This window comes from Cicer arietinum, chromosome 3 (genome assembly GCF_000331145.2).
Source record: "Cicer arietinum cultivar CDC Frontier isolate Library 1 chromosome 3, Cicar.CDCFrontier_v2.0, whole genome shotgun sequence".
Taxonomy (NCBI): Eukaryota; Viridiplantae; Streptophyta; class Magnoliopsida; order Fabales; family Fabaceae; genus Cicer; species Cicer arietinum.
In genome coordinates, this window is record NC_021162.2 from 64,482,908 (window position 1) to 64,508,029 (window position 25,122).

General features: G+C 31.3%; 5 protein-coding genes across 7 annotated transcripts in view; 4 read left to right on the forward strand and 1 right to left on the reverse strand.

The window, feature by feature from the left end:
- The window catches only part of LOC101508200 (putative protein FTc), a 7,515-nt gene extending 7,153 nt beyond the window's left edge, over nt 1–362 (forward strand). The window contains 1 exon segment of the mRNA XM_073366135.1: nt 1–362. This exon segment is cut by the window's left edge and continues 35 nt beyond it. Coding sequence (XP_073222236.1) covers nt 1–154 — 154 coding nt within the window. The 3' untranslated portion in view covers nt 155–362.
- Nucleotides 363–1,327: 965 nt separating this feature from the next.
- Nucleotides 1,328–5,209, reverse strand: LOC101497706 (uncharacterized). Of its 2 annotated transcripts, XM_004493071.4 has the most exons (3): nt 4,869–5,209; nt 4,712–4,780; nt 1,328–2,190 (listed from the first exon to the last, which is right to left on the reverse strand). In XM_004493071.4, exon 3 carries the CDS (start codon nt 2,111–2,113, stop codon nt 1,544–1,546), a length of 570 nt encoding a protein of 189 aa, XP_004493128.1. In that variant the 5' UTR covers nt 2,114–2,190; nt 4,712–4,780; nt 4,869–5,209; the 3' UTR covers nt 1,328–1,543. The 2 variants fall into 2 exon arrangements, with proteins under 2 accessions (XP_004493128.1, XP_073222235.1); XM_073366134.1 differs by lacking the exon at nt 4,712–4,780.
- A 3,874-nt stretch (nt 5,210–9,083) lies between these two features.
- LOC101498244 (aquaporin SIP1-2-like) lies at nt 9,084–12,557 on the forward strand. The gene is made up of 3 exons (XM_004493073.4): nt 9,084–9,645; nt 10,411–10,683; nt 12,123–12,557. Exons 1-3 carry the CDS (start codon nt 9,331–9,333, stop codon nt 12,270–12,272), a joined length of 738 nt encoding a protein of 245 aa, XP_004493130.1. The 5' UTR covers nt 9,084–9,330; the 3' UTR covers nt 12,273–12,557.
- A 1,099-nt stretch (nt 12,558–13,656) lies between these two features.
- On the forward strand, nt 13,657–19,033 carry LOC101498578 (apyrase 2). 2 transcript variants are annotated; one of them, XM_012713775.3, is made up of 10 exons: nt 13,657–13,810; nt 13,921–14,616; nt 14,730–14,858; nt 14,987–15,043; nt 15,146–15,238; nt 17,310–17,515; nt 17,714–17,805; nt 17,990–18,207; nt 18,291–18,480; nt 18,581–19,033. In XM_012713775.3, the coding sequence occupies exons 2-10, from the start codon at nt 14,305–14,307 to the stop codon at nt 18,691–18,693; spliced, it is 1,410 nt and encodes a 469-aa protein (XP_012569229.1). In that variant the 5' UTR covers nt 13,657–13,810; nt 13,921–14,304; the 3' UTR covers nt 18,694–19,033. The 2 variants fall into 2 exon arrangements, with proteins under 2 accessions (XP_012569229.1, XP_004493131.1); XM_004493074.4 differs by having other exon boundaries at nt 13,742–14,616.
- Nucleotides 19,034–19,995: 962 nt separating this feature from the next.
- Nucleotides 19,996–22,815, forward strand: LOC101499141 (pentatricopeptide repeat-containing protein At5g15010, mitochondrial). The gene has a single exon (XM_004493076.4). The coding sequence runs from the start codon at nt 20,428–20,430 to the stop codon at nt 22,234–22,236; it is 1,809 nt and encodes a 602-aa protein (XP_004493133.1). The 5' UTR covers nt 19,996–20,427; the 3' UTR covers nt 22,237–22,815.
- Nucleotides 22,816–25,122: the final 2,307 nt, after the last annotated feature.

A 25,122-nucleotide genomic window follows, 5' to 3' on the forward strand; every position in this document is an offset into this window, starting at 1 on the left:
ATTCAAGCAATTGGGCAGGGACACTGTTTTTGCCCCAGAATGGCGTCATAATTTCAAGACTAGAAACTTTGCAGAAATTAACAATTTGGTCATTGTTGCATCGGTTTATTTCAATTGTCAAAGAGAGCGTGGTTGCGGTGGAAGGAGAAGCTAGAACAAAACTTGCGGATTCAAAATAATAATAATAATCATCTCTCAATTTACTTTGTATGCTTAGTTCTTGATGATTAATGGTTTTGTCTTGAAGATCATATTTAGGACATAAAACCCTTCTTTTGTTTATTTCAATCCTCACTATAATAGTTTTGTTGAGGATTTTCTATAATAGATGGTGTTTTCAGAAAATATGTTGAGTTTCCAAATTTTTGCTTAAATGACTTTTTCATTTTTCTTGTTCGAAGCATAATTTTGAAATAGCATTATTTTGCTTTATAAGTTCCGCTATTTTTTTCTCCCCAAACATATACATCTTATTGTCTATTAGTGATTATAAGGAGACTGAGAATTTGATCTACTTCAAAAGAAAATAAGAGGTTTGTCACTAGCTCCTTATTGAAGTCCATACACATTACATCTTGGCGTAGAGGACAGAGACACTTACTAACAAAACAATCGTAATTTGTGATGAATCTCTAACCTTGTTGTGCAAGCAAGGTTATGGCCCACCCAAAAGTTGCTTATGTGACTTCCAATTTTTTTAAACACGGCTTTGGGCACAAAGAAATATCCCACAATGTAAGTGGAGATTGGATGGATTACGAATTACGACCTTAACAAGAGTTACCCAACTATTGATAAGTAGTTAGCAACACTCTTTGCCTGGGTGTGCTTGGGGTCAATTTGTGTGACAACTCTCTCTGCCATAAAGTGATCTTCAGAGAACCAATCCTCTGCAATTTGTTTATTTTTTTATAGATAAAAAAATGGTAGTTGTTAGTAAGTTATGTTAAATTTGAACTATTGAGCTCCTTCTCAAAGTTCTTTAGATGTCCCACCCCAACCACACCTTGGGAACAACATTCTGCACCTATATATTAACATCTTCAACTTTTATAATTGCAAATTTCTACACTTTTATGGATCAGTTCAAGTTTCTTACAAAAACATAAAAGCTCCATGGCAACTGAAAATCTCATTGATAAAGGAGAATGATACCTTCGAACCAAATTGTTGAATAACACATGACATTTATGATTAATTTATAAATTATAATGTCGATTTTATTCCTCTTTTAAGAGACTATCAGTTAAAACAATTAAAAATACAGGGATTTGACTGAAAGGGGGCTAAGCGAAGAAACTCCCCTTCTATAGTACCATAGTCCATAGACAAGCAAAGAAACTTTTTTTATTGCACTAAATAAGCAAATAACCATCATAAAACTGAAGTTGACTTCTTCAGTATCAGTTATAATAACAAATTAAAATCATGCGGGTCTCCCTAAGAGATACAAATAAATTATAAATTGACTTAAATTATGCAGTTCCAGATTAACATCAACCTAGAAAGGGCGAGATAAAATGTTTAATACAACCAAACTATATCAACTGGTCTTCGGGTCTGGCATGGGAAAGAGGCCAGCACCAGCACCCCTTGGCGGTGCAAAACCCAAGAACTTCTGCAAATTTGTTCTGATACTAATGGAACACAAGAAGTATAGAAATGCCATGGAACAATCAGTGGGATCATTACCTTGCAACCCTCGATGGCTCATCTTCATAACAAGCCCAAAAGGCTGGAAGGGCAATTTGGCAACTACCTTGCCTTCAAAGAGCGAATTTAGCAATCCAAAGACCACAAAGAGAACCAGAGCAACCACACCACCAGATTTGAACTTGAAAAGAGACAAGTCACGGCTGGATTCTTTGAGGCTTGTCTCAACACGGTCAATTTTTTTGGTCTTGGACTTCTTAATGTTGATTTTGTTGCTGTCTGTCTTCATAGTCTCGAGTTTCTTGGAGGCTTTATCAATGGAGGACCGGAGGTTCTTGTAAGAATTGGTGCGGTAAATAAGAACCCATGAGATGGCCTCACAAACAATAGCTGTACAAAAGGAGATACCCACCACAGTGAGGCCATCGGAGTACTTGAAATCTGAGAATGGATATGCCATCGAAGGAAAAGAAAAATCTATGAGAAACAGAGAAAGCAGACTTCGATCTTGAGCAAAAAAATTTTAACTTCCACAACCTGTACAAGTACACAAATGTCAAGTCAATTATCATACAAGTCCTGTCTATAGGACATTAAAAGTTAATGTAGGCTTTGAATATAAATTAAAAATTAAACATAGGCAATAATTTATAATCAGAAAGAACTAATCCATAATCATGTTTTGCTACTTTTATGAATCCCCGCTTCTGCTATGCAGTTAGACAAAATGCACACATCACAGCTGAAAAATGTGTTGTGTGCGAAAAGAACCAACAGCAAGCTGGGGCTTGTACTTACTGTTTTACTGTCAAACATAATGCTCAAAACATTTTAGTTATACAACAGAAAACCGAGGTAACTGAATTCCAAGAACGAGATTTCTGAGTTCCATAATGAACAAATTCATTAAATTTCCGAATCAAGAAAAAAGTTCACTGTTCTAGTTGAAAATAATAGAATTATTTGCAACTTCCTTTCAAGTCAGAGAATAGAATGATGTGAATTGCAAAAACAAACAGCAACCAACATTATATATTTTATAGTTTGTAATACAAAAAGGTGCTTACTAGATACTTCAAGTAACCAGAATCCATTTTCAAAGTTGAATTCTATCATACTATCTGATCATACAGTATAGCTAAAAATAATGAACATTCAATTTCGCAATATGACCTTTATAACTTTCTTAGTGGACGGTCTGTATTATGGACATTAACACAGACGTAAGATTGTTCATATGTCATTGCATCTAGCAAATCAATAGAATTGCTTATTACTCTTTTAATAATAAACCAAAAAATTAAAAGCATAGATTTCATATAAAATATTAACTTAACAGTCTACAATTTTTTGAATTTTTCGTCTTTCTGATTGCGGTAAACATTATCAGCATTATTAGCTGGGGATTATACTTGTTATTTTCTTAATTATTACAACAACCACCGCAAACCTTTTACGATGCGGGGCATTCGGGTAAACAACTTATTGAAACGCTTATGCTTTTCAATAAGTGCTTATATATAATGCTTCTACAATCAAAGAGGAAATAAGGGTAAATTTTGTATAAGCTGCTTTTAAAGCTATCTTGGAGAGCTTATGAAAATAAGCTGTTTTAGCTGAAAACAGCTAATGGACATAATTCATAAACTAATTATATAAACTCTTCAATAAACACAAATGGTTATTGTCATAGAGTAAGCCCAAACAAGCTCTTCCAAACAGCCTCTAGTTGGTGTCAACAACACGAACAAAACCATGTCATAATGTTTTATCATTAATTGGGTAAAAATGATAGACCTTTTAAATCCAACTTTATATTTCTTTTATTATTAGTTTCACATTTAATATCAAATAACTAGCAAAATCTAGTACTGACTTGTGACAAATCTTATGATGAAAACATTTATTATTTTAGTGACATTGTGAACATTAATAAGTTGGTAAAGACACGGAATGGTATTGGTCGCAGAAATGGGACAGTGCAGCTAAAGGAATGCTTTAGAATCATTCTGACCCTAACTACCTTCTGTTTCCCCATTTCGCTAGGTTCTTCCATGGTTTACAAAATCAAAGTCCTACCAAGGATCTTTGGGGGGGGTCAAATGCAGTAAATAATAGTGGCAGGAATCGAATCTTTTACTGAAGTAGAAAATAACGTTTAAAAACACACTCACACAGAAGTACATCGAATGGAAAAAATTAACTAATAAATCACAACAAATTTTACTACAAAACTTACATTAAAATTTCATTAGGTTGTTCACAACAAATGTTTGTGCAAAGCACTGAGTGAGAAGGACTCAGTTTGGGTCACTCGTAAACGATGTCGGTTAACCCTCTATTCTTGGTTAGGCACATAATTGTTTGGGTTTATATATCTGAAAACTGGTTGGTGTTTGAATAACTTTGTGCCATTTAATTAAAACATACAGTAGCTGTTAAATGAGCACATCTAAATTTTTACTAGTATACATAGATCATAGATTATTTTCTGACTAGTTAGGCATTAAGTTCTTAGTCTCACTCTACTGTGCAACAATCCTATACTTTTTGTGATGTCTAAGAGATTTAGATTAGAGTAGACTGATTTCACTAGAGGGAAATAAGTACTGTGATGGAGAAAGAAATAAAGATACAATGTTGTTTTAATCATTTTTTCCATATTTAAAAATTTATCCTACTGTTTGTGCTCAAGAAGCAGCTTATACTTAATTGTTTGACCTATGAATGTTTTTCTATTGAGAATCCCTATCAGAGTACGGAACTACGGTATTGGTCCATAGTTGGCATTGATCTCTAATTTTAAACATCACTCCACCTTTCACAACTCTATTTCGTCCATGATATCCTCCCCGAGTTGTATGGGAAACACATATTGCCATAAATACATGAAAATATGCTAACTTCACACACACACGATCTTAAAGAGCTGGAGCCACTGAAAAATAGTCATAAAGATAGCAACCCATCCACCATAAAACGGACAATAATCTATGGAAGCATACAAATTGAGCAGTAACAGATCTTAAAGTAATGCAAACAATTCAAAGTTTCAAACCTTCAAATCAGATCAACAAAAATAGCACTTAAACCAAATCCACTTGTATTGTACAATCTACAAGATACTCTGCCATAGAAATAAAAGCAATAAATATAATATGTGATTAAGGATTTAAAGCAACATGTTTTGCAATAGATCTGAGAAGTATAAACACCTTGAGGAATCGCAGAGACAAATCACGCGAACGGAGGTTCACAGCTCTGTGATTCGCGAAGTTCCGACCTACGATTGCCGAGAATCGTGACGCCGACGAAGAGAATAATGGAATTGAGGTTGACAACGGTGGGTTTTGGTTGTTTTGAATCTAATTAGGGTTCGTGAAGTGTCTCCGATTCGATTGCACTGACGACAGTGAAGGAGAAAATGGATCTGCGATTTTTAATCCGCAGTTATTAAATTTATTTTAGAGTAAAAACAGAACTTTATTTTAAAAATTAACAGATAAAGATGACGTCAAAAAAATAAAAATAAAGCGATAAACAAATGAATCACAGTAAAGCTTTTACCCAGTCGGACATTAACAACTATTTAATCATTAAAATTTGATATTTTAAAATATAAAATTAAAATTAAGTATGTAATTTTTAAAATTATGTGATCGAAATCAAACGGATGTATCAAACTATTGAGCAATTTCGTATAAGAGTATACTAGATATATTATTCGTGCGTTGTATAAGTTTAATTAAAATATGTAAAAATAAATATATATTTTTTAAATTGAGAAATTAAAATATTTTTAATAAAATAATTTAAAAAATTTAAAAATATGAGAATTTTTTATTGGTGTGGATTTGAAAGTTTGATAAATATTTCAGAGACAATTAGTATCATTTTTGTTGGTTCCAATATATATATTCATTTATATTAGAAATATATTTGTGATGATAATTATTATTGTAGACTTAAGTAATTGAGAGCAATATCATAAATTATCCAAGGCAATATTACTCAAATTTGCATAAAGTTTACCCAATTTTAGAATACATAGTAACATCTAGATAGATATATATATAAGATGCTCCATAAGGATGGCAATAGATTAGACCGTCCATCAAGAGTTTATGGTTTAATCTACTTATGACCTGTTTGTCTTAATCTATTTAATAAAAAAGTAAAGCTCAAGCTATTTTTAAAGTCTATTTATTTAAATAGATCAGACTCATACTTATAAAAAAATCTATTAGGTTTCACAGGTCAGCCTATATATATTTTATTATTTATTAATGTTATTTTTTATTATTATATTAATAATAATACTATTTTCTATTTTAAATTATATCAATTAGACAATCACTCAGTAGTCATTTCATATTCGGTAGGCATTCTATATTTGGTAGTTGTTCCATATTTGGTAGTCATTCAATTAATCAATTACTCAGTTGTGGTTCCATATTTGTTTGAGAGGTAATAATAGGTGCGTTTGTTTCAAAAAAAAAAAATTATTTCAAATAAAAAAAATATTTTTTAGGATTTGAAGGATGTTTGTTTCAGATTTTTTTTAAATTATTTTTTTTAATATATATAGATATGTACATTGATATAGGTGTTTGGATAACATTATATGATATAAGTAAAATATTTAAATATTTTAATGTAAATAAAACTTTTAAATAGGTTTTCAGGTCATGTCAGACTTTTTAAAAGGCTAGTTCAGGCCGAAAAAAACCCTATGATAGACAGTAGGTCAGACTTAGACCTAAAAAAATTAATCGCAGACGTTTCAAAGTCTGACTTGATCCGACCTATTCCCACCACTAATACTCTCCCAGTGTTATTTTCTCTTTTTTTTTACCAAATAAATGCTCTCACGTTCATAAACCAAAAGGAGTATATATATGTTCATCAAAGAATAGTAAGTAATTAACTCATTTATTAATTATAAGAAAATGAGACCTCTCAATAGAAATGTCCATAAACAAAATTCATGTATCTGCCTCTGAAAAAATCGTTAATTTTTACTTTTTGGGATAAAATATTCATGCATAATTTTTTTGTTTGGGAAAAATTAATGCATCTGAATATTTTTATTTTCTTTTTGTTTTCGCATAAAATTTCTTAATGTTTTAGTCTTAAAAAATATGATTTTTTATAAAAGTTAACTCATGTATATTTTTAAATTTTTTATAATATATTTGAAATATTATAAAAATCTCTCTCTATAAAAAACAAGCATTTTGAAGCACTAAATAATTAAAAATTAACATTTAAATCATCTTTAAAATGTTTTAAATATAATAAAAAAAAATTAAAAATTAAAGTGATATACATATTTTGACTTAAAAGTAAAAATGAGAATCTTTGGAGACTACAAAGTTATTTTTTTTTAAAGATAAAAAATAAAATGTTTGAAATTTTATAAAAATTAAAAATTTATTTAATTCTATAATTTAATCGTTGATATTTACTTATATATTTAAAATTATATTATATTTTAAGTTGAAATTATTTTATGATTCAACAAAATGTTTTTAAATTTAAAAAATCTGCACTTAATAAAACCTTTAAATTTAATTATTGAATTGTTGGAATTCAGTCATCATTTAAAATTATATATATATATATATAATTAATTAATTAAAATAATAATAACTTTTTGAAGTGAAATGCGTAAGTTTCAACATAAAATCCCTTATCTTCACATATGGTAATTCAATTAATAATATTCCATTAATAATTTTCTATAAATGAGGTTTTTCTAAAATAAAATTAGTTTTTTTTACTAAGCACAACAAAGTTATATTAAATTATCTACTATTACTACCGTTCCTTTTGTTTTTTACAAACATCTACTATAATAATTACACACCTTCTAACATCTATTAACAACTATATATTCTATTAAATTACCACCCTAATATTATGGCATATATGAATAATTAATTCCCATCATCAGATATCAATATAAAATTAAGAGAATAAAATCATGCGTTATTAATGTAAGATCATTTTATAATAACAATCAATTACAACTTACCACTACAGATATATATAACTTCATTTATTTTTATGAATGTCCACTAAACTTTTAACTTTTTTATAATAAAAAGTTTAATGGTTATGCATGAACAGTATAAACTAGTTTTGTCGTCTAATTACAATCCTTTATTTTCTCATGCAAATTTATTTTTATAACTGTTTTAAAAAATAACTATTACATTGTTTACTCTTATTAGACATAAGTGTAAAATTAATTTACATTGATATATTTTCTTTTAAAAAATAATTTGTCAATTTTCTTAATTAATTTTTTGGTATTATTTAAAAAAAAAATATTTTTTAAAAAACTAACTAGGAATATATTTAATATTTGATATTTTAGTTTGAAAAAAATTGTTAAATATTATTTCGTTTTTAGTCATTTAATTTTTTTTCTTGAAAAATGGTCATTTAAATATTTTTTATCAACAATTTTAATCTCTACTTTTAAATCAACCCATATGTATTAATCGATTCTTGAATTTTATTTTTTAAATATTTAAAATATTATAAGAACTCTCTTATAAATTTTCAGTTTTTTTTTCAACAAAAATATGAATTTTGAAGTATTACGAATTTTTAAAATTATATTTAATTAATTATTTATTAAAAAATAATTTCATACAAAATATTCTAAATAAATTAGTTAAATATCATTTAAAAATTAAAATAATACATTTTAAGGCTAAATTACATCTGTGTTCTTTAACTTAATTTCAGGTAACATTTTAGTCATTTATGTTTTGTTTTGTTTTTTTTTTTTTTTTTTCGAGTTGGTCCTTTATTTTAATTTTAAGTGACAATTTGATATTTTATGTTTTAAAATTTCAACAATGTTATTCTTTTTTATACAAAAATTCAAAAAAATCATCAAAATTTTCAACAAAAGCCCATAAAATTAATAATCATCTTCAATATAATGCAGATTTTATCAAATCCATAACTTAAATATTCAAATACACTCATATTTTCATCTCTAACAACATCAAATAAAAAATGAAAATATGAGTTTATTTCAAGATTTAAGGTATGAATTTGATTAAATTTGTATTTTATTGAAGATGATAATGAATTTTATGGGTTTTATTTGAAAAATTTGATGATTTTTTTGAATTTTTGTAAAAAGAAGAAGGCAACATTATTGACATTTTAAAATATAAAATATCAAATTGTCACTTAAAATTAAAATAAAAGTCGAGAAAAGTAAAATATAAAAGACTAAAAGTTTACCTGAAATTAAGTTAATGGACCGCAGATGTAATTTAATCTATATTTAAATTATTTTAGAAATTGAGATTAAAATTGGTAAAACAATATTTGACAACATTAAACATATTTATTTGAAGGGACAAAAAAAGTTATTTAAGTAAGAAAACACGGGTTAGGATTTTTGCTGACTATGAAATGGTCTGGTCCACGTTAGATCCCACGAATCTGATTAGGTGAATCACTCGCATCGTCTTCTTCAATTCATTTCCAATTCTTATCACAATTCACCCATTCACACAAAGACCCTTTCCCCTAATTCCTTCTCTCTCTTTTCAAAGCCACTGCTCCATCTATAACTCCTCACCGAACAGACACACACACACACACAAACAATCGACAAAAACAAAATCAACCACAACCTTTTCGAAGATGGTCAGTGCTATAAAGTCAGCAATTGGAGATGCAGTGTTGACTTTCATGTGGGTGTTTTGTTCTTCCATGTTGGGGATAGTTACAAATGCTATAACCAAATCCCTCGATCTTCAAGACGTTTCGTACAATGGTTTTCCATACCCTTCTTTCATTGTCATCACTACGCTTGTTTTTCTCCTTGTTTTTTTGTTTACCTTAATTGGTAGTGCAATGGGTGGTGCTAGCTTTAACCCTACCGGGACTGCTTCGTTTTATGCTGTTGGTCTTGGTTCTGATACGCTTTTCTCAATGGCTCTTCGTTTCCCTGCTCAGGTACTATTGGGTTTTTTGTTTTTCTTGATGGTGATTTATGTGATGTTAAAGTTGACATTTTTAGGATTCTTTTTTTTTTTTTTTTAAAAAAAATTAATTTTTTGTTTCATTATGAATTTTTTTAGGGATTTTTCAAGGAATGATTAATTGGAATATATTGTGTTGGCTTGTTACCCGAATTAATTTTGCAATGTGATTTTAGCGAAAATAGTGTTTTGCTTTGAAACCTATGCTTTGAAGTGGTAACATTGTGTTTCGAAGGAGGCACTGGTCAATTTGGTCAACTGAAATTAATAAAATTTGGAATTATCTATGAATTTGAAATATTTTGATTGCATATACTTTATTTTTTGGGTCTTAACCCTCTGGTTCTTAGAGGTAAAGACCGTGACAATCAGGAATTTAGCCGGGAGGTAAATAAAGTCCGGTCAAAGATCGTTTCAGCCAAGGTTCGAATTTGGGTACTCCTGATTGAATTGCAAGAACTTTATAACATGTATGTTTAGTCCAAGAATTGTGGAAAAGAGAATAACGTGTTCGAGGATTTTCAATCTCCTTTTAGAATTTTGGATTGTGGAGACTATATTGATGATTTACTATTAGCTAATTTCGAAATTCAAGCTAAATTTAACATGAATTAGGAGTCACTTGGTACGAACTCAATTGGATCCCAATCAATTTTTGAAAATCAACCCCATTCAAAATAAATAATGTATATCAAATATTCACCCAAAAACTTGCATAATCGTTGTGTTACTTGTGTAGGCACTTGGTGCTGCTGGCGGTGCAATGGCAATTTCGGAGTTGATTCATCCGAAATACAAGCACATGATCGGGGGACCTTCTTTGAAAGTGGACTTGCATACTGGTGCTGTTGCTGAATTGGTTTTGACATTTGTGATTACTTTTATTGTCCTCTGCATATTCCTCAAGGGCCCTCGTAACGAGTTAATGAAGATTTGGTTGCTGGCCATGTCAACCGTCACTTTGGTCATGGCTGGTGGTGCTTACACTGGTCCATCCATGAACCCGGCCAATGTGAGTCAATACTTTTTTGCATTTATTTATATTATTGTTTTCACGCATGGTGTGCTACTGGATTGAATGTTTGGTGAAGTATTTGTGAACTTGATTTTCAAATGATTTTGGCTTAGTAAATTTGGTTTTGATACGAAATGATTTTAAAGGGAATTGATTTGTTAAAGTCCATTTTTTTTCATGGTTGTGTTACTAGAGACCTAGAGATTAATGAGCTGGATAGAAATATGCTATGTGATAAAATGTTATGGCGTCGTTCATCCATGTAGCCGACCCTACTTAGGGGGATGAGGCTTGATTGTGGTTGTTATGGTTGTGTTACTCAAACCATTGTTTGGTTGATGTATATGTGAACTCGATTTCAAGGTTGGTTTTTGCAAAAATGATTTTGGTATAAAAGTGGGGCTGAAAGGAAGTGAGTATTATGATAGGAGTAACATGGTTTGATATATTACTGAAAATTACATTTGGATGAGTAATTACTAATAAAAAGGTGCAAATACTGTTAAAGTGATATTATAATGTTTATACTGTAAATATATTTTTGTCAAGAGTTATAAAATTACAAAACAAAAATGTTACAAAAATAGGCAGAGCATGGTTCCGTTTAATCAAGGACTTCAGAAATTGTTTTTCTAATTTCTGAGTCAACATAATGGAAGGACTCATTACTGAACTAGAATCTTGATTATGTACCTAAACTTGCCAGATCTCGTCCAGTCTTATTTGGAATATAAAAAAATGCCAGTACCGCACTCTATGAGACTCCAATATCTTCACTTTTCCTTGCTAAATAACCTTTGATTCACTCTATATTAGTGTCGTCAGCATGAGATTTCGCCCCAATATTCTCTTGGAACATTATGTGCCATCAGAATTTCCTAACATGACAGGAAAACTTGCCATCTTCCATATTGTTTCCGACAGGGTATATAAATAATCGAGAAGCAAATCGATTTGCTTGATATCCAATACTCTAGTTGAATGTTCATGGTTTGACTCCAAATTGTTATCTTAACATTAGCAATTTGATGTTCCTCATTCTATTCCAAGTTCTTTGATGTTGATACTGTTTATTTCTTTGAAGTTCCAATAATTTATAATTGGATGGAATAACCATTTTAGTTCTCGAACTTTTTGAAGCCAAGACAACATGATTCTTGAAATTTGTGAAATTCCAAAATGATTTTGGAAATTAAAAATTCTCGACCATATTAGTATTTTTGGACCGGTCAATTTTGTCTCTGAAATTGACCTAAAGGACTAATGTGATAGAGAATTTTCACTTTAAGAAATCATATTGAAATTTGGTGAACTTCAGATGCATAATTAGTGATAGTGATTCATCATTTGTATTTATCTTTCCTATGTACACATTTTTTGAATCCTTTTGATATAATGACAATGAATAATAACATTATGGTTGTTGGGCTATGCAGGCATTTGGTTGGGCATACATAAACAACCGGCACAACACATGTGACCAATTCTATGTATACTGGATTTGTCCTTTCACTGGAGCAATATTGGCTGCTTGGCTATTTCGCGCTATCTTCCCCCCACCAGAAGTAAAACAGAAAAAAGCATGAAGAGGCATCAATGATAGCTTTGTTTCTTATGTCACAAGTTGTCAAATATCAAAGCATCATGCTAGCCTTATTTTATATCATTTCTTGTTCATTCTCTCTTATGTTTCTGTTGGGGCCTCCTCCATCTTTCAGATCATAATGGAACGTGTTTCATCAAGCACAATATCAATTTGAAACTGTTAGTGCTAAATTATTGGGTTGAGCATGACCCATATATTCAGTTACTAATTAGAAATATTTAATAAAGATTTAAATAGTATCTAGGCTGGATATTGATTTGTTTCACATTGTTGATTCGTTTCTGGAAAAACCCAAGTTCTGTTTGCTTAAAAACTTTAGGGATTATTTTGATGCATTGAGACTTGATGGGGTTTTCTTCTCCTTATTGAGTTTGTTTGTAGTACTATTTTGTTTTTGGCCCTTTGGTCATCCTTATAAAAGATAAATAAATAACTTACCTACTCCCAATATTTTGACATAGTATGAGTTATTTGCTAGTAAATGACAAATTAATGAAACTACAAACTCGCAATGCATAACTTAATATCACAAATATCGTGTTTTGCTTTTTGCTTGAATATGATAGATGGTTTACAGTGCGGTAAGGAGGATCATGTAGTGTATGCACATCTCTTACCTTAAATTGTTTTTTTCTTTTGTTTAATAATAACGTACTATATAACTATATACAAATTTATTGATATAGTATTGGTCGGATAACTTGTTAGTTTTATAAAATTATTATGCATAAGACGATACATATTTGAGCGTATATGCTTGGGTCACCCCAAAAACACATTATATTTTGTTGACAGATAAAATCGCACTACACTAAACTTCATCTTTTATTTTGAATTTTTCTAATACGTATCGAGCGTAATCTTCCTCCAACTCCTGCCATTTTGGTTAAAGAAACATTTTCTCCAAAATTCATAAAATATGCTTAAATAATGAGTTTAATTTTCATATATAATTGGTGTAAAAAAATGTAAACATTCAATGCAATCACAACAATTTTTTTTAATGATTTTCAAGTAATTAAAATTAAATTAAATATTTTTTTTAATAAATTAACTATTATGATTCATTAGCAAATTCTTTATTAAATCTAAAATTTAAGTTTAGAAGGACTGTCCTGCTTAAACAAGTTATCATCATTGCGTTTTGCGTAGTACATGGACAGGTTGTATGTTTTATTTTTAAAATTTTTGCCATGTAATACCCACAAGAAATAATTAATTCTAAAGCACATAAAGGTGAAAAAGTTAATTCATTATTTGCAAGCAAGACTGTATATGATATGATAAGATATACATAAGAAAAGAAAAGACCGTATATGATACGTAACTTATTCCCTTGCAATTTACTTATACTTAATTAAATTGCATTAAGTAGGGTGACGGCTAGGTGCACCACCTTGATGGTGGTAATCTATAACTATAACTTGATAATAGTATTTTTGGTCTGGTTCACAATATAATCACTTAATTAATATACTCCAATGAGGCGGAAAGATTAAGAGAAAGAAGACCAACTCGGTAAGTCCGACTCGGCATTAGAAGAAAGCCAACTCAGTAGTCTTCATTTCCTTCCTTTACAATTTTACATTACAGTTACACGATTTAACCATTTTTCCCGCACACAACAGGAAACCATTCAGTAACACACACTTCTCTTCTCTCACTAAGATAGAGATAGAGATAGAGAGTGTCACAAAGGACCCTCAGACGCAACGTGCATTTCTCATTCCCAATATACGACGGACAAATTCACACCGTTTTCACATCGACGTCGTTTACAGATCCACCATCGTCGTCTTCGTTAATAACTCACTTCTGAAAATCCCCAAGACACAGAACTGGAGCCTCTACAAGATCCCAAGCAATTGAAGGCTCCACCTGCCGCCGCAACCAACGGTCAGATCCGTTACCGATCGCCGTCTTCCGCCGAGCTTTTCGACGGTCAGTCCAGCAGTAACTCTCCACCGTCGCACACCGCCGATCAACACTCTTCGGAGTTCGAATTGAGCAAAATGCTGAAGCGTCCCAGCCGTCAGGAGTCTCTCTCCGATAAGATCTACAGATTTCGAGGAACTCTGCTCGTTGTATCGATTCCACTCCTTCTCATCACGTTCGTTCTCTACATGATGCCTTCGAGTTCCTCTTATGAATCCGCCGGAGATTACGCCCTCGTTAATCGGAAAATTTCCCCTGATAAAAAATCCGGTAGCACTTACGCCGTCATTTTCGACGCCGGTAGCTCCGGTAGCCGCGTCCACGTTTTCCATTTCGATCAGAATCTAGATCTCGTTCACATTGGCAAAGATCTCGAACTTTTCGAGCAGGTCAACACATTTTTTTCCTTCCTTTTTTTATATAAAAGATTAATATAGTATAATATAATAAATAATATTTATATTCATATATGCATCTTATAGTGTTGGTTTGTGTGTTGCAGACTAAACCAGGTTTGAGTGCGTATGCTCAGAATCCGCAGCAAGCAGCGGAATCTCTGGTTTCGCTTTTAGAGAAAGCGGAGAGTGTTGTTCCTCGGGAATTGCGATCGAAGACACCCGTTCGAGTTGGGGTGTGTGGTTTATTTTATTTTATTTTATTTTTGGCACTGCATTTGTGTGTGTATTGTTTTTACTTTTGAGTTTCTATGACAGGAAATTAAATTGAATTGAATTGAATTGAATTTGTGTGGTGATGCAGGCAACTGCGGGTTTGAGGGCTTTGGAAGGGGATGCATCTGATAGGATATTACAAGCGGTGACTATTGCTTTGTGTTTTCTCTATATCAGTGGTTTTAGAAGCTGTGCACATTTGGTTTTATTTTAACTGTTTGTTGCTTTGAATTTTCGTTGATTTAAGGTAAGGGATTTGCTTAAGAAAAGAAGCACATTGAGATCTGAGGCTGATGCAGTTACGGTGCTGGATGGAACACAAGAAGGTGCTTTTCAATGGGTATGATTTATGAACATAATGCTATCAGTGATTTTCTGAAGTTTTTCTTATGATATGTTTATAGCTTTGTGTTGCCATTTGTTATGAATGCCTCAAGATTAGAATGCATCCTAACTAGAGGAGATTTGACAAGCTTTTCTTAACACAGATTGTATTGTTGTAGACTAGAATGTATAGGGAATAATTGCTTGAAACTGCCCCAGATCCTTATTAGATTGAAAGAATAGGGCTGAACAAACTCTCTTCTATTTATCGGATTTGGATTCCCCTCATGTTGGAATTTAACACGAGAAGGTTATATTACCTGCATAGTCCCTTATTTTTTACTAGTAAAATTATGCAAGTAGTATACTTCCTTATTCTTACCTTTCCCCCTTGCTTTCATATTTTTTGTTTTCTTTGTCAACACAGCTATGTTATTTGAGATAGGACAAGAAACCTGTTTAGACTTTTTAGTCCTTGTTTTGATTTTGATTCGTTGAACTTTCAATTGGGGCTTGTTATTGTATTTTTCTCAAAAGGTGCAATCTAGTACCTCCATTGGCTACAATAAAGAACTAGAAATTCATTGAAATGACAAGTTTGCTGAGTAACTGAGTTCAACACAATACCATGTAGTGAGATCTGATAAAAAAAATAAGTACAACAGAGGCAGATAAGGAGTTCTTGTAGCACAACCAGAAAATAAGAAAACAGAGTTGTAAAAATGCATTTGCTCTAGATGGATTCAATCTCTTGAAAGAGAACTCTACCACAAAAGATGAAAGGATGAAACACTAAATACATACTTAAGTCACCATCAATTTAGGTCCTTCTGGTTTCCATAAAGAAGGAATTGTATAAAAAAATGTACATCACTTTTATTATTTGATAGTCGATGGGATTTAATTGTTGATTTGACCTGTTGTGATGTTGGGGGTAGATATATCATATAATAAAATAAATCCCATTGACTATCAAATAATAAATCCCATTGATTTGGATTTTTAGTTACAATGATTTGTAATACTTTTTTTGGTTTGACTGTCCAGTAAGAGTGTTTTGGCCAGCTTAGTTGCTGTTTTAGTTTTTAAGGAATGCTGTTAGTAAACATGTTACATAACTAGTTTCATACTGGTGTGAAGTGGTGACAACTATTAGAGATCATTATCAGATATCTATAATATTGATGATCTGAACTCTGAAGAATGACATAAGTCATGCTGGCTTGATTCTTGTTCCTGATTGTTAGATTCCACAGATTTGCTTATATTTATATCATATGTGAAAAACAAAATATTTCAAAATATGGTTCATTCTGACAAATGAAATCATTTAAGTAATTGTTCTACTGGATAAATTTTGGGGAGTCAACATAACAATGAAAAGCATGGATTGCCCTAAAGAAATGACATTCAGAGTTTATGGATGGGCCTCATTGTTAGTGTTCTAAAATATAGATGATCTGAACTATGAAGAATGACACAAGACGTTGGCGTTGTTCCTGATTGTTAGATTCCAAAGATTTGGTTATAATTCTACCATAATGCAAAAAAAGCCTAGATATTTAAATTATGGTACATTCTGACAAACATAAATGGTTCCACTGTATGGTTTTGTTCAAATCAGCTCAACTATGAAGAGCTCTAGGTTCCACTGCATAAATAAAATACCTTCGCCCCAAGTTTTCTTTAACATAATTGAATTGTTTTTTTCTATTTGTAGAGGTATGAGCAATGCTTAGAGATATCAGAAAAATAAAATTTATTTAGAACTATGAGCAATGCTTAGATATATCAGAAAAATAAAATTTATGTAGAACTCTAAAATATAAAGAATTGCTGTCTTTAGAACACTAGAAAGTTAGAAATCCTATATTTTCATTGACTAATATACTGAATATATTCTCTGATAGATTTTCATAGTTGCCTATTCCCACTGGTAGAACATTTGTTTTGTTCAAAAGTTTAATAGTTAAAAGCATCAACATGAAATAATGGTGGTAACAGAATTGCGAACTTCGTGCATTCTCTCCTCTAAAGTGCTGATGCAGTATCTTGTTTGTGTTACCTTGTCTCTTGTTTTATTTTAGGTTACTATTAACTATCTATTGGGAAACTTGGGAAAAGATTATTCTAAGACTGTTGGGGTAGTTGATCTTGGAGGTGGATCTGTTCAAATGGCATATGCCATATCTGAGTCTGATGCTGCCATGGCTCCCAAAGTAACTGATGGAGAGGATCCGTATGTTAAGGAGATGTTTCTCAGGGGAAGAAAATATTACCTCTATGTTCACAGGTTTTCCTACTTACTTGATATGCTAGTTTATAATGTAATTTTTTTCTGTTGACAACCTTTAAGCCTTTAGTAGCACACTAGCATTAATTCATGGACCTGGGTATTTCCACTTTGCAGTCTTTTTTTCATGAGTATTCAGTCTTCCCATCGATAGATATTCTTTAATAGACTAATAGATTTTTTACTTTTTGCTCTCAGTTACTTGCGCTATGGTTTACTAGCTGCTCGTGCTGAGATTTTAAAGGCTTCTGGTGATGCTGAAAACCCGTGTATCTTATCTGGCTATGATGGTAATTACAACAAATTTTTCTGTATGCCCGGTGCTATTTTGATTGAGTTGCATTTCAGCCCTTTTGTTTAACCTTTCATTGGTTGATACGGGAAAAAGAGCTCCAAATTATTAAATTTTCTGTATGTTTTTTCTTCCTACCTTATAGTTCTTACGACAAGCGGATTTTTAATAATTCTTCTCAGGATCTTACAACTATGGAGGAAAGTCCTTTAAGGCTTCATCCTCTCCTTCTGGAGCAAGCTTAAATGAATGCAAAAGTGTAGCTCTCAAGGCCCTCAAAGTCAATGAGTCAACTTGTACACATATGAAGTGCACTTTTGGTGGGATATGGAACGGTGGAGGTGGGGATGGGCAAAAAAACCTCTTTGTTGCATCATTTTTCTTTGACCGGGCTGCTGAGGTATTTGATGTTTCTTGGAACAATTGACAGAATTGCTTCTCGTGCTACAGCATTGGCATTCTAATTACATTATTTCTTCACAGGCTGGTTTTGCCAATCCAAACTCACCAGTTGCAATAGTTCGTCCTGCGGATTTTGAGGATGCCGCCAAGCAAGCTTGTCAAACAAAACTGGAGAATGCCAAATCCACTTATCCACGTGTTGAAGAGGGGAACCTTCCATATCTTTGCATGGATCTTGTATACCAGTATACACTGCTTGTTGATGGGTTTGGTAGGTTTTATTCCAAAGTTGGTTGGCTATACATGGCAATATTTCTACAAACTCTTGAGTAAATTATCTTCATGCACTTATTGTTTTCACTTGTTGGCAGGCATATATCCATGGCAAGAGATTACATTGGTAAAGAAAGTAAAATACGAAGATGCCCTTGTCGAGGCAGCTTGGCCGCTAGGAAGTGCCATCGAAGCTGTATCATCTAGGTAACAGCACTAGTATCATTTGTTAGATTACTCATCCGAAATCTCGGAGCATGGATTTGAGGTGAAATACTGTCATTCATGATGACCAGAAATTACTTCAAGCAGAATTGGAATTGGATATGGGTCTACTTTTCAGGAATAATGGGAGATTATAGCTTCATTATTTTTCATATGTAATTAATACACAATTTATCTGATTTACAGCTCCGGCAGATTCATTCGATTCATTAAGTGCATTTATATATCTTGTCTTGAGAGATGAACAAAATGGTGATGCTTACACCATTTCATTTTTGTTTAAATGGTTTTGTTGGTGATGATAGTTAATCCTTTATTTCTTCTCATCTCGTTGAGCATGCCATAAATAATGTGTCAACTCATTATTTTTAATCGTGATTAATGAGGGAGGGACTTCGTTAATTGTCAATCTTCAATTTGATGATTTAATTTTTCATTGCCTAAATTTGGTGAACCAACTTGTCTGAGATTAATGAATGATAAGTTTGATTGATGTCATTCTTCTTTGTGCACTCAGAAATATTATGATGAACCATCAGATACTATTGAAGTGATTTACAGCTTCACAAGGGTTGAATTGTGAGACTCCCGTTAACAAAAGTATCATATCCATATATTGTTCAAGTATAAGACCTGATTATCGAAAGATAGTTTAGAATATTGGTTGTATAATCTAAAGATTGGAGTATATTTTGATGTGTAAAAGTATATGAATAAACAAAAGCTTTTTTTGTTAGATTGCAACACAAGTGGTTTAAAAAACCACATCTTCATTTACAGTCATAAATCATTGGAGACATCGGGTGTTAAACACTACATCTTCATTTAAATCTCAAATCATATACATAAGTCTCTCTAATTATTATATGTTGTCTAATATGTCTACTTTCATTCAATGTAATATTTCTTTATTTACTTGATAACACAAAATTCTAAGTGAGCAACTACTCACAATGATTAAGTGATTAGTTTAAAAGATAAACAATTAGTATGCTTCTTTAACCATAAGATTCATAAAATACTTTACATTTTTGTTTATACATAAAACATAGTTTTGTTTATATTTTAGTAAAACTTGTCTATTACAAGATAGTTTATAATATTTATTGTATAATCAAAAGATTGATATCTTTTCACGTGCATAAGTATGTGAACAAACAACTAATTGATATAACTCACAAAAATAATTTGTAGAGACTAAAATCAATTTTAATTTTAAAAAAGACATACTCAATCTGGTCATGATTTTGTTAAGTTGTATTAAGTCCCTCACTTCAAAATTATAAAATAATCCATAACTTTTTTATTTTTGAGCATTGTCACATGTTGTAAAAAAATGTGACGGAAGGGCTATTTAGAATTTTGACGAAGTTACTCCATTTTTAAAATACATTACTTATCTTAGCGTTGTGTGATAAATATGCATTGATCAGTAGCGATGTGTGTTCGTTTTGCTGCTTTGGTATGTCAATCTTTCTCTCATGTTCCCGTGATATACAACTTTCTTCCCCTAAATCGTTCCATCCATTCATTCTTAAATCTATGATTATTGGGTTCACCACACACTACATTTTTTTTTTGTGCGTAAATTGCGTCACTGAACTATTTAGCTTTGTTTCTCTCTGAGTCATTTTCGCAAACACCTTTGGCTCGATATTTTAAAATTTTTATTTTTGCGCTCCATCCAATTTCGATATATTGATTTCCCTATTTTTCAATCATGATCAGAATCAGATCTAACTTATCTGTGGTGCTATTACGCATAACGCAAAACCCAATCGCTGTTAATCACTGTGATATAGTTCATAAGCCTCTTATGAGTGTTTCTTTCAATGGTTTTAACTCTTCAAACTATGAATCTTTTTTAGCTTCACCAAAATTTGGTTTCTTAGTTAGGTTCCTTTCTACTGAATCCTCAACCAAAAGCTTTGGAGTGTCCACTAGTGCCCCTGCCTTAGGATTGGATGAGGCCTTGAGTGATGACGACGATAATGATGATGTTAATGACGATGACCATGATAAGAATAAGAATCAGTTACATTTAAGGGATGATGGTTTTGCCGAAGATGTTAAGACCATTTTGGATATAATGCACGAACCGGGTACTGGACCATCTGAAATTAAGCACAAGCTGGAGCATTGCAGTGTTAAGGCATCATCAGAGTTAGTTGTGGAGATTCTTTCGAGAATCCGCAATGATTGGGAAGCAGCTTTCACATTTTTCTTGTGGGCTGGGAAGCAATCAGGGTATGCTCATTCGGTCCGCGAATACCATTCAATGATATCAGTCCTTGGTAAAATGAGGAGGTTTGATACTGCTTGGGCTTTAATTGAAGAAATGAGAGGAGTACGAACTGGTGAATCTCTTGTCATTCCACAAACTCTCATGATTATGATAAGGAAATATTGTGCTGTGCATGATGTTGGAAGGGCTATAAACACGTTCTATGCTTTTAAACGGTTTAACTTGCGAGTTGGGTTGGAGGAATTTCATGGCCTTCTTTCTGCACTTTGCAGGTACAAGAATGTGGAGGATGCTGAGCACTTATTGTTTTGCAACAAAAATGTTTTCCCACTTGACACCAAAAGCTTTAACATCATTCTTAATGGATGGTGCAGTTTTATTGTTAGTGCGCGCAATGCAGAAAGGGTTTGGGAGGAGATGAGTAAGAGAGGAATCCGACACGACGTTGTCTCCTATGCAAGTATGATATCTTGTTATTCGAAGTCTTCTAAACTTTATAGGGTGCTTCAGCTGTTTGAGCAAATGAAGAGAAGAAACATCGCTCCTGATAGGAAGGTTTATAACGCGGTCATTTATTCTCTTGCGAAGAATAGGCTTGTGAAAGAAGCCGTAAATCTCATTGGAACAATGGAAGACAACAATGTTACTCCAGACGCCATTACTTACAACTCCCTAATCAAGCCTCTCTGTAAAACCCACAAAATTGACGAAGCAAATGAATTTTTCGATGAGATGTTGAAGCGACACTTATGCCCGTCTATTCGGACTTTTCATGCTTTCTTCCGAATATTAAGAGTCAAGGAAGAAGTATTTGAGCTTTTGGACAAAATGAGAGAGTTGGGGTGTGATCCAACGATTGAGACTTATATAATGTTGATAAGAAAGTTTTGCCGGTGGCGCCAGCTCGATGAAGTGATTAGGATATGGAATGCTATGAGGGAAGGTGGAATCAGCCACGATCGTAGCTCTTATATTGTACTGATTCATGGTCTGTTTCTGAATGGAAAGGTAGAGGAAGCATACAGATATTATCTAGAGATGCAAGAGAAAGGTTTCCTACCTGAACCAAAGACCGAAAAAATGCTTGAGGCATGGCTTTCTGGGAGACCACAAGTAACAGAGGGCCAAGTAAAAGATGTAGAACACAATCAATTGGAACATGGTAGTCTTAAAAAGAATTTCAAACACAGTCCCAGTAAATCTGATAGGGAAAAAGCTTTTCTTCGCGAACCTGAGACAAGAAGAGTAACAAGAGAACGAGGCTTTTCTTTCTGGGAGCAGTAAATCCTTATCTTACAAGAGGTCCATTTGCACTTCCTTTATTTATACTGAAGATAACACTTGTTGGTCACTATACTTTTCAAATTTGATTGTATGCTCCAAATAGGTGATTGTGTGTCAATACAATTTTTGTATTTACAAACTTCTGCAATGGCTCCATTTGAATCAATGTACCAATACATGGGCAGTCAATGAGGTAATTATTATTGTATAACATGGATATAGCTGAAGATGAAGTTAAGGAAAGGGAGGTACAAGCGCGCTTTACACTAGCAAAATCCGAAATTTAATTGCCATATATTTATTCTTACCGAAGTGGTTTCTGAATGATTTTGCAGCTGCATTTAGTCTGGTGGTTCTTGCACTGGCTGGGTTATACTGGTTTAATTTGTTTAAATTGTGGTTGTATTTTTTATTTGCTTTCATGACAATGCATCCTTCTATTCAAATGCAAAGGCTTCTAGAATTTACTGATGTGTGTTGTGCTAGAAATGAAGTAAAGAGGTATAGCTCCTTGGTGTATATGTATAGAGTTCTTTTCATCAATTATTTAGTGATTACTGGTTGCTGCTAGTCTTTCAATTTCTTAAGCTTTTTATCCTGTGCTCCATTTGAAATTATGATTACTCTTTTTTTATTTTTTATTTATATATATATATATATGGAAAGGTTACTTAAATCGTTACTATAAAAATTAACTATATAAGGTGGAATGTCATCAAAATCATGAGGGCTAGCTAAGCCTGAAGCCACTCTTGATAAGGTATCAACAATTGCATTAGCCCATTTCTTAGGGAACTCTACCGGCAATAAAATTTGCACACTCTGAGTTTACAGCACTACACTAACAGATATCCACCTAACAATTGTTAAAATGATCTACTTAAAATTATGGGTGTTCAGGTTCAAACAATCCAAAAAAAAAATGCAAACCGATAAAAAAACTATAGGACTACTTGAAATGAGAGTCGATCAGTTCGATTCGGTTTTTGGTTCTTAATTAAAAAACGAACCAATCCAAATTATGAATTATAAAATTGAAAATTATGAACTGTTTTCATTGTTGCAACATACTAATTTAAACTTTATTGTGCTGCTTTTTTCTTGTAAATTAGCTTGGCGTAAGAGATATAATGTTTCTCTAAAAAAAAGTATTATTTCCCTAAAAAGAAGTATTATTAACTTATTATTTATTTTATATTTTTAATGGAGGTTCTCTAGATATTTTTTTCTCCGTAAACTGCTCATATCACAATGGATTTCAAATACATTTTAAAAATTGAATTGCAAATACAAATTTTAAAATTTTGTTTTTAGGTAGAATATATAATAAATACTATTATAAAGTTACTTATACAATTGTGGGATACTAATTTGAATTCAAGTCAAAACTTTTAACTTTGTAATACGATATTTCTCAATTGTGTTACATAATAACAATAATCTTTTTAATTATTTATTAGATGAGAAAAAATATTAAATATTATGAGGAACTAACATTAATGAAAATACAATGAGTCATATACTAATTAGTTTGATTAATTCAACCCATGATTAGTTTTTCTAACTTAAACTTTTAATCTGCTTGAAATAACCTTGTACAATATAACATTCTTGTTTCTTATGATATGTTGTATCGAACGATTTTGTAAAATATAAATATACAATTCCATATGATATGTTGCATCGATCGATTTTATTAATTTGATTGTTACCTCTAAATATAAATATATAAAATAAAATAGGAATTAGTTAATTAATAGATATGTGTACTTTAATGTATAGATATGGATAAATGTTTTTTTTTTTACTTATTTATTGTTAGTTTATTTTATTATCTTAGTTTTGCTATATCAAAAGAAATATTGTTTTATTACTTTCAATGGTTAAATAGGACTGTGTACTTTATTAATAATGTCTCTAATGAATATATCTCTTAAATAAAAATAATCTCTAATTAAAATTTTAAAATAACTATCTTAAATTAGATAATTTGTCACTTAAAATTAAATTATTATACATAATACAAATTCTCATTCATAAACTTTTTAATATCATTCATCTGTACAAATTTATTAACTTTGACATCATTTAATAAACAACATCTATATTGATAAAAATAATCTTTATGATTTTTGCTTTGATGGATGATTTTAAATAAATTTAGATCTTAATAGTTAATTTTATATATATATATATATATATATATATATATATTTATTTTTTTCAAATGTAATATTGATAGTTAATTGTATTTAGTAGAAGGAGTTATTAACAAGGGATATAGTGTATAAAAATCAGCCTCACATTAAATTATTACTTACTGTACATATAGAAGAAGAAAATTATATATAAATTTGATAAACTAAAGTTGAAATTATTAAATTAATATTAAATTGAAAGGAGAAAACATGGATATTGTTAAAAATAATAGGTAAATCAAGCACCTGGCTATTAAAAAATTATGTCCGAATTTCAAAACAACACAATAATATTAAAGGAGCATTCAATCAAATTCTGACCCGGATCTAAACCCTGAAAACTACAAGGTAGTTCCGTTTCTGATTATCAATTAGTGAAAATTATGTCTCGATTTAATTTACTTATAATTCTTTTATATTTTTTATTTAAATATTACTGAGTTGGTATAGACAGTATAAAATAAATAGTTGATAATTAAATTAAAATATGCCTCCATAAAATTTAAACTAGAGACGCACATAATAGTGCCATAACATATAATAAATAATAATTATATTGATAAATAAAAATTATTTTTTGATGATTTTTGGTTTGATTGATAATTTCGACTCGAATTCTTAATAATTAATTGTATTTATTCTTTTTTATTTTTTAAATTATTATAATATTATTATTTAGTCAAAATTA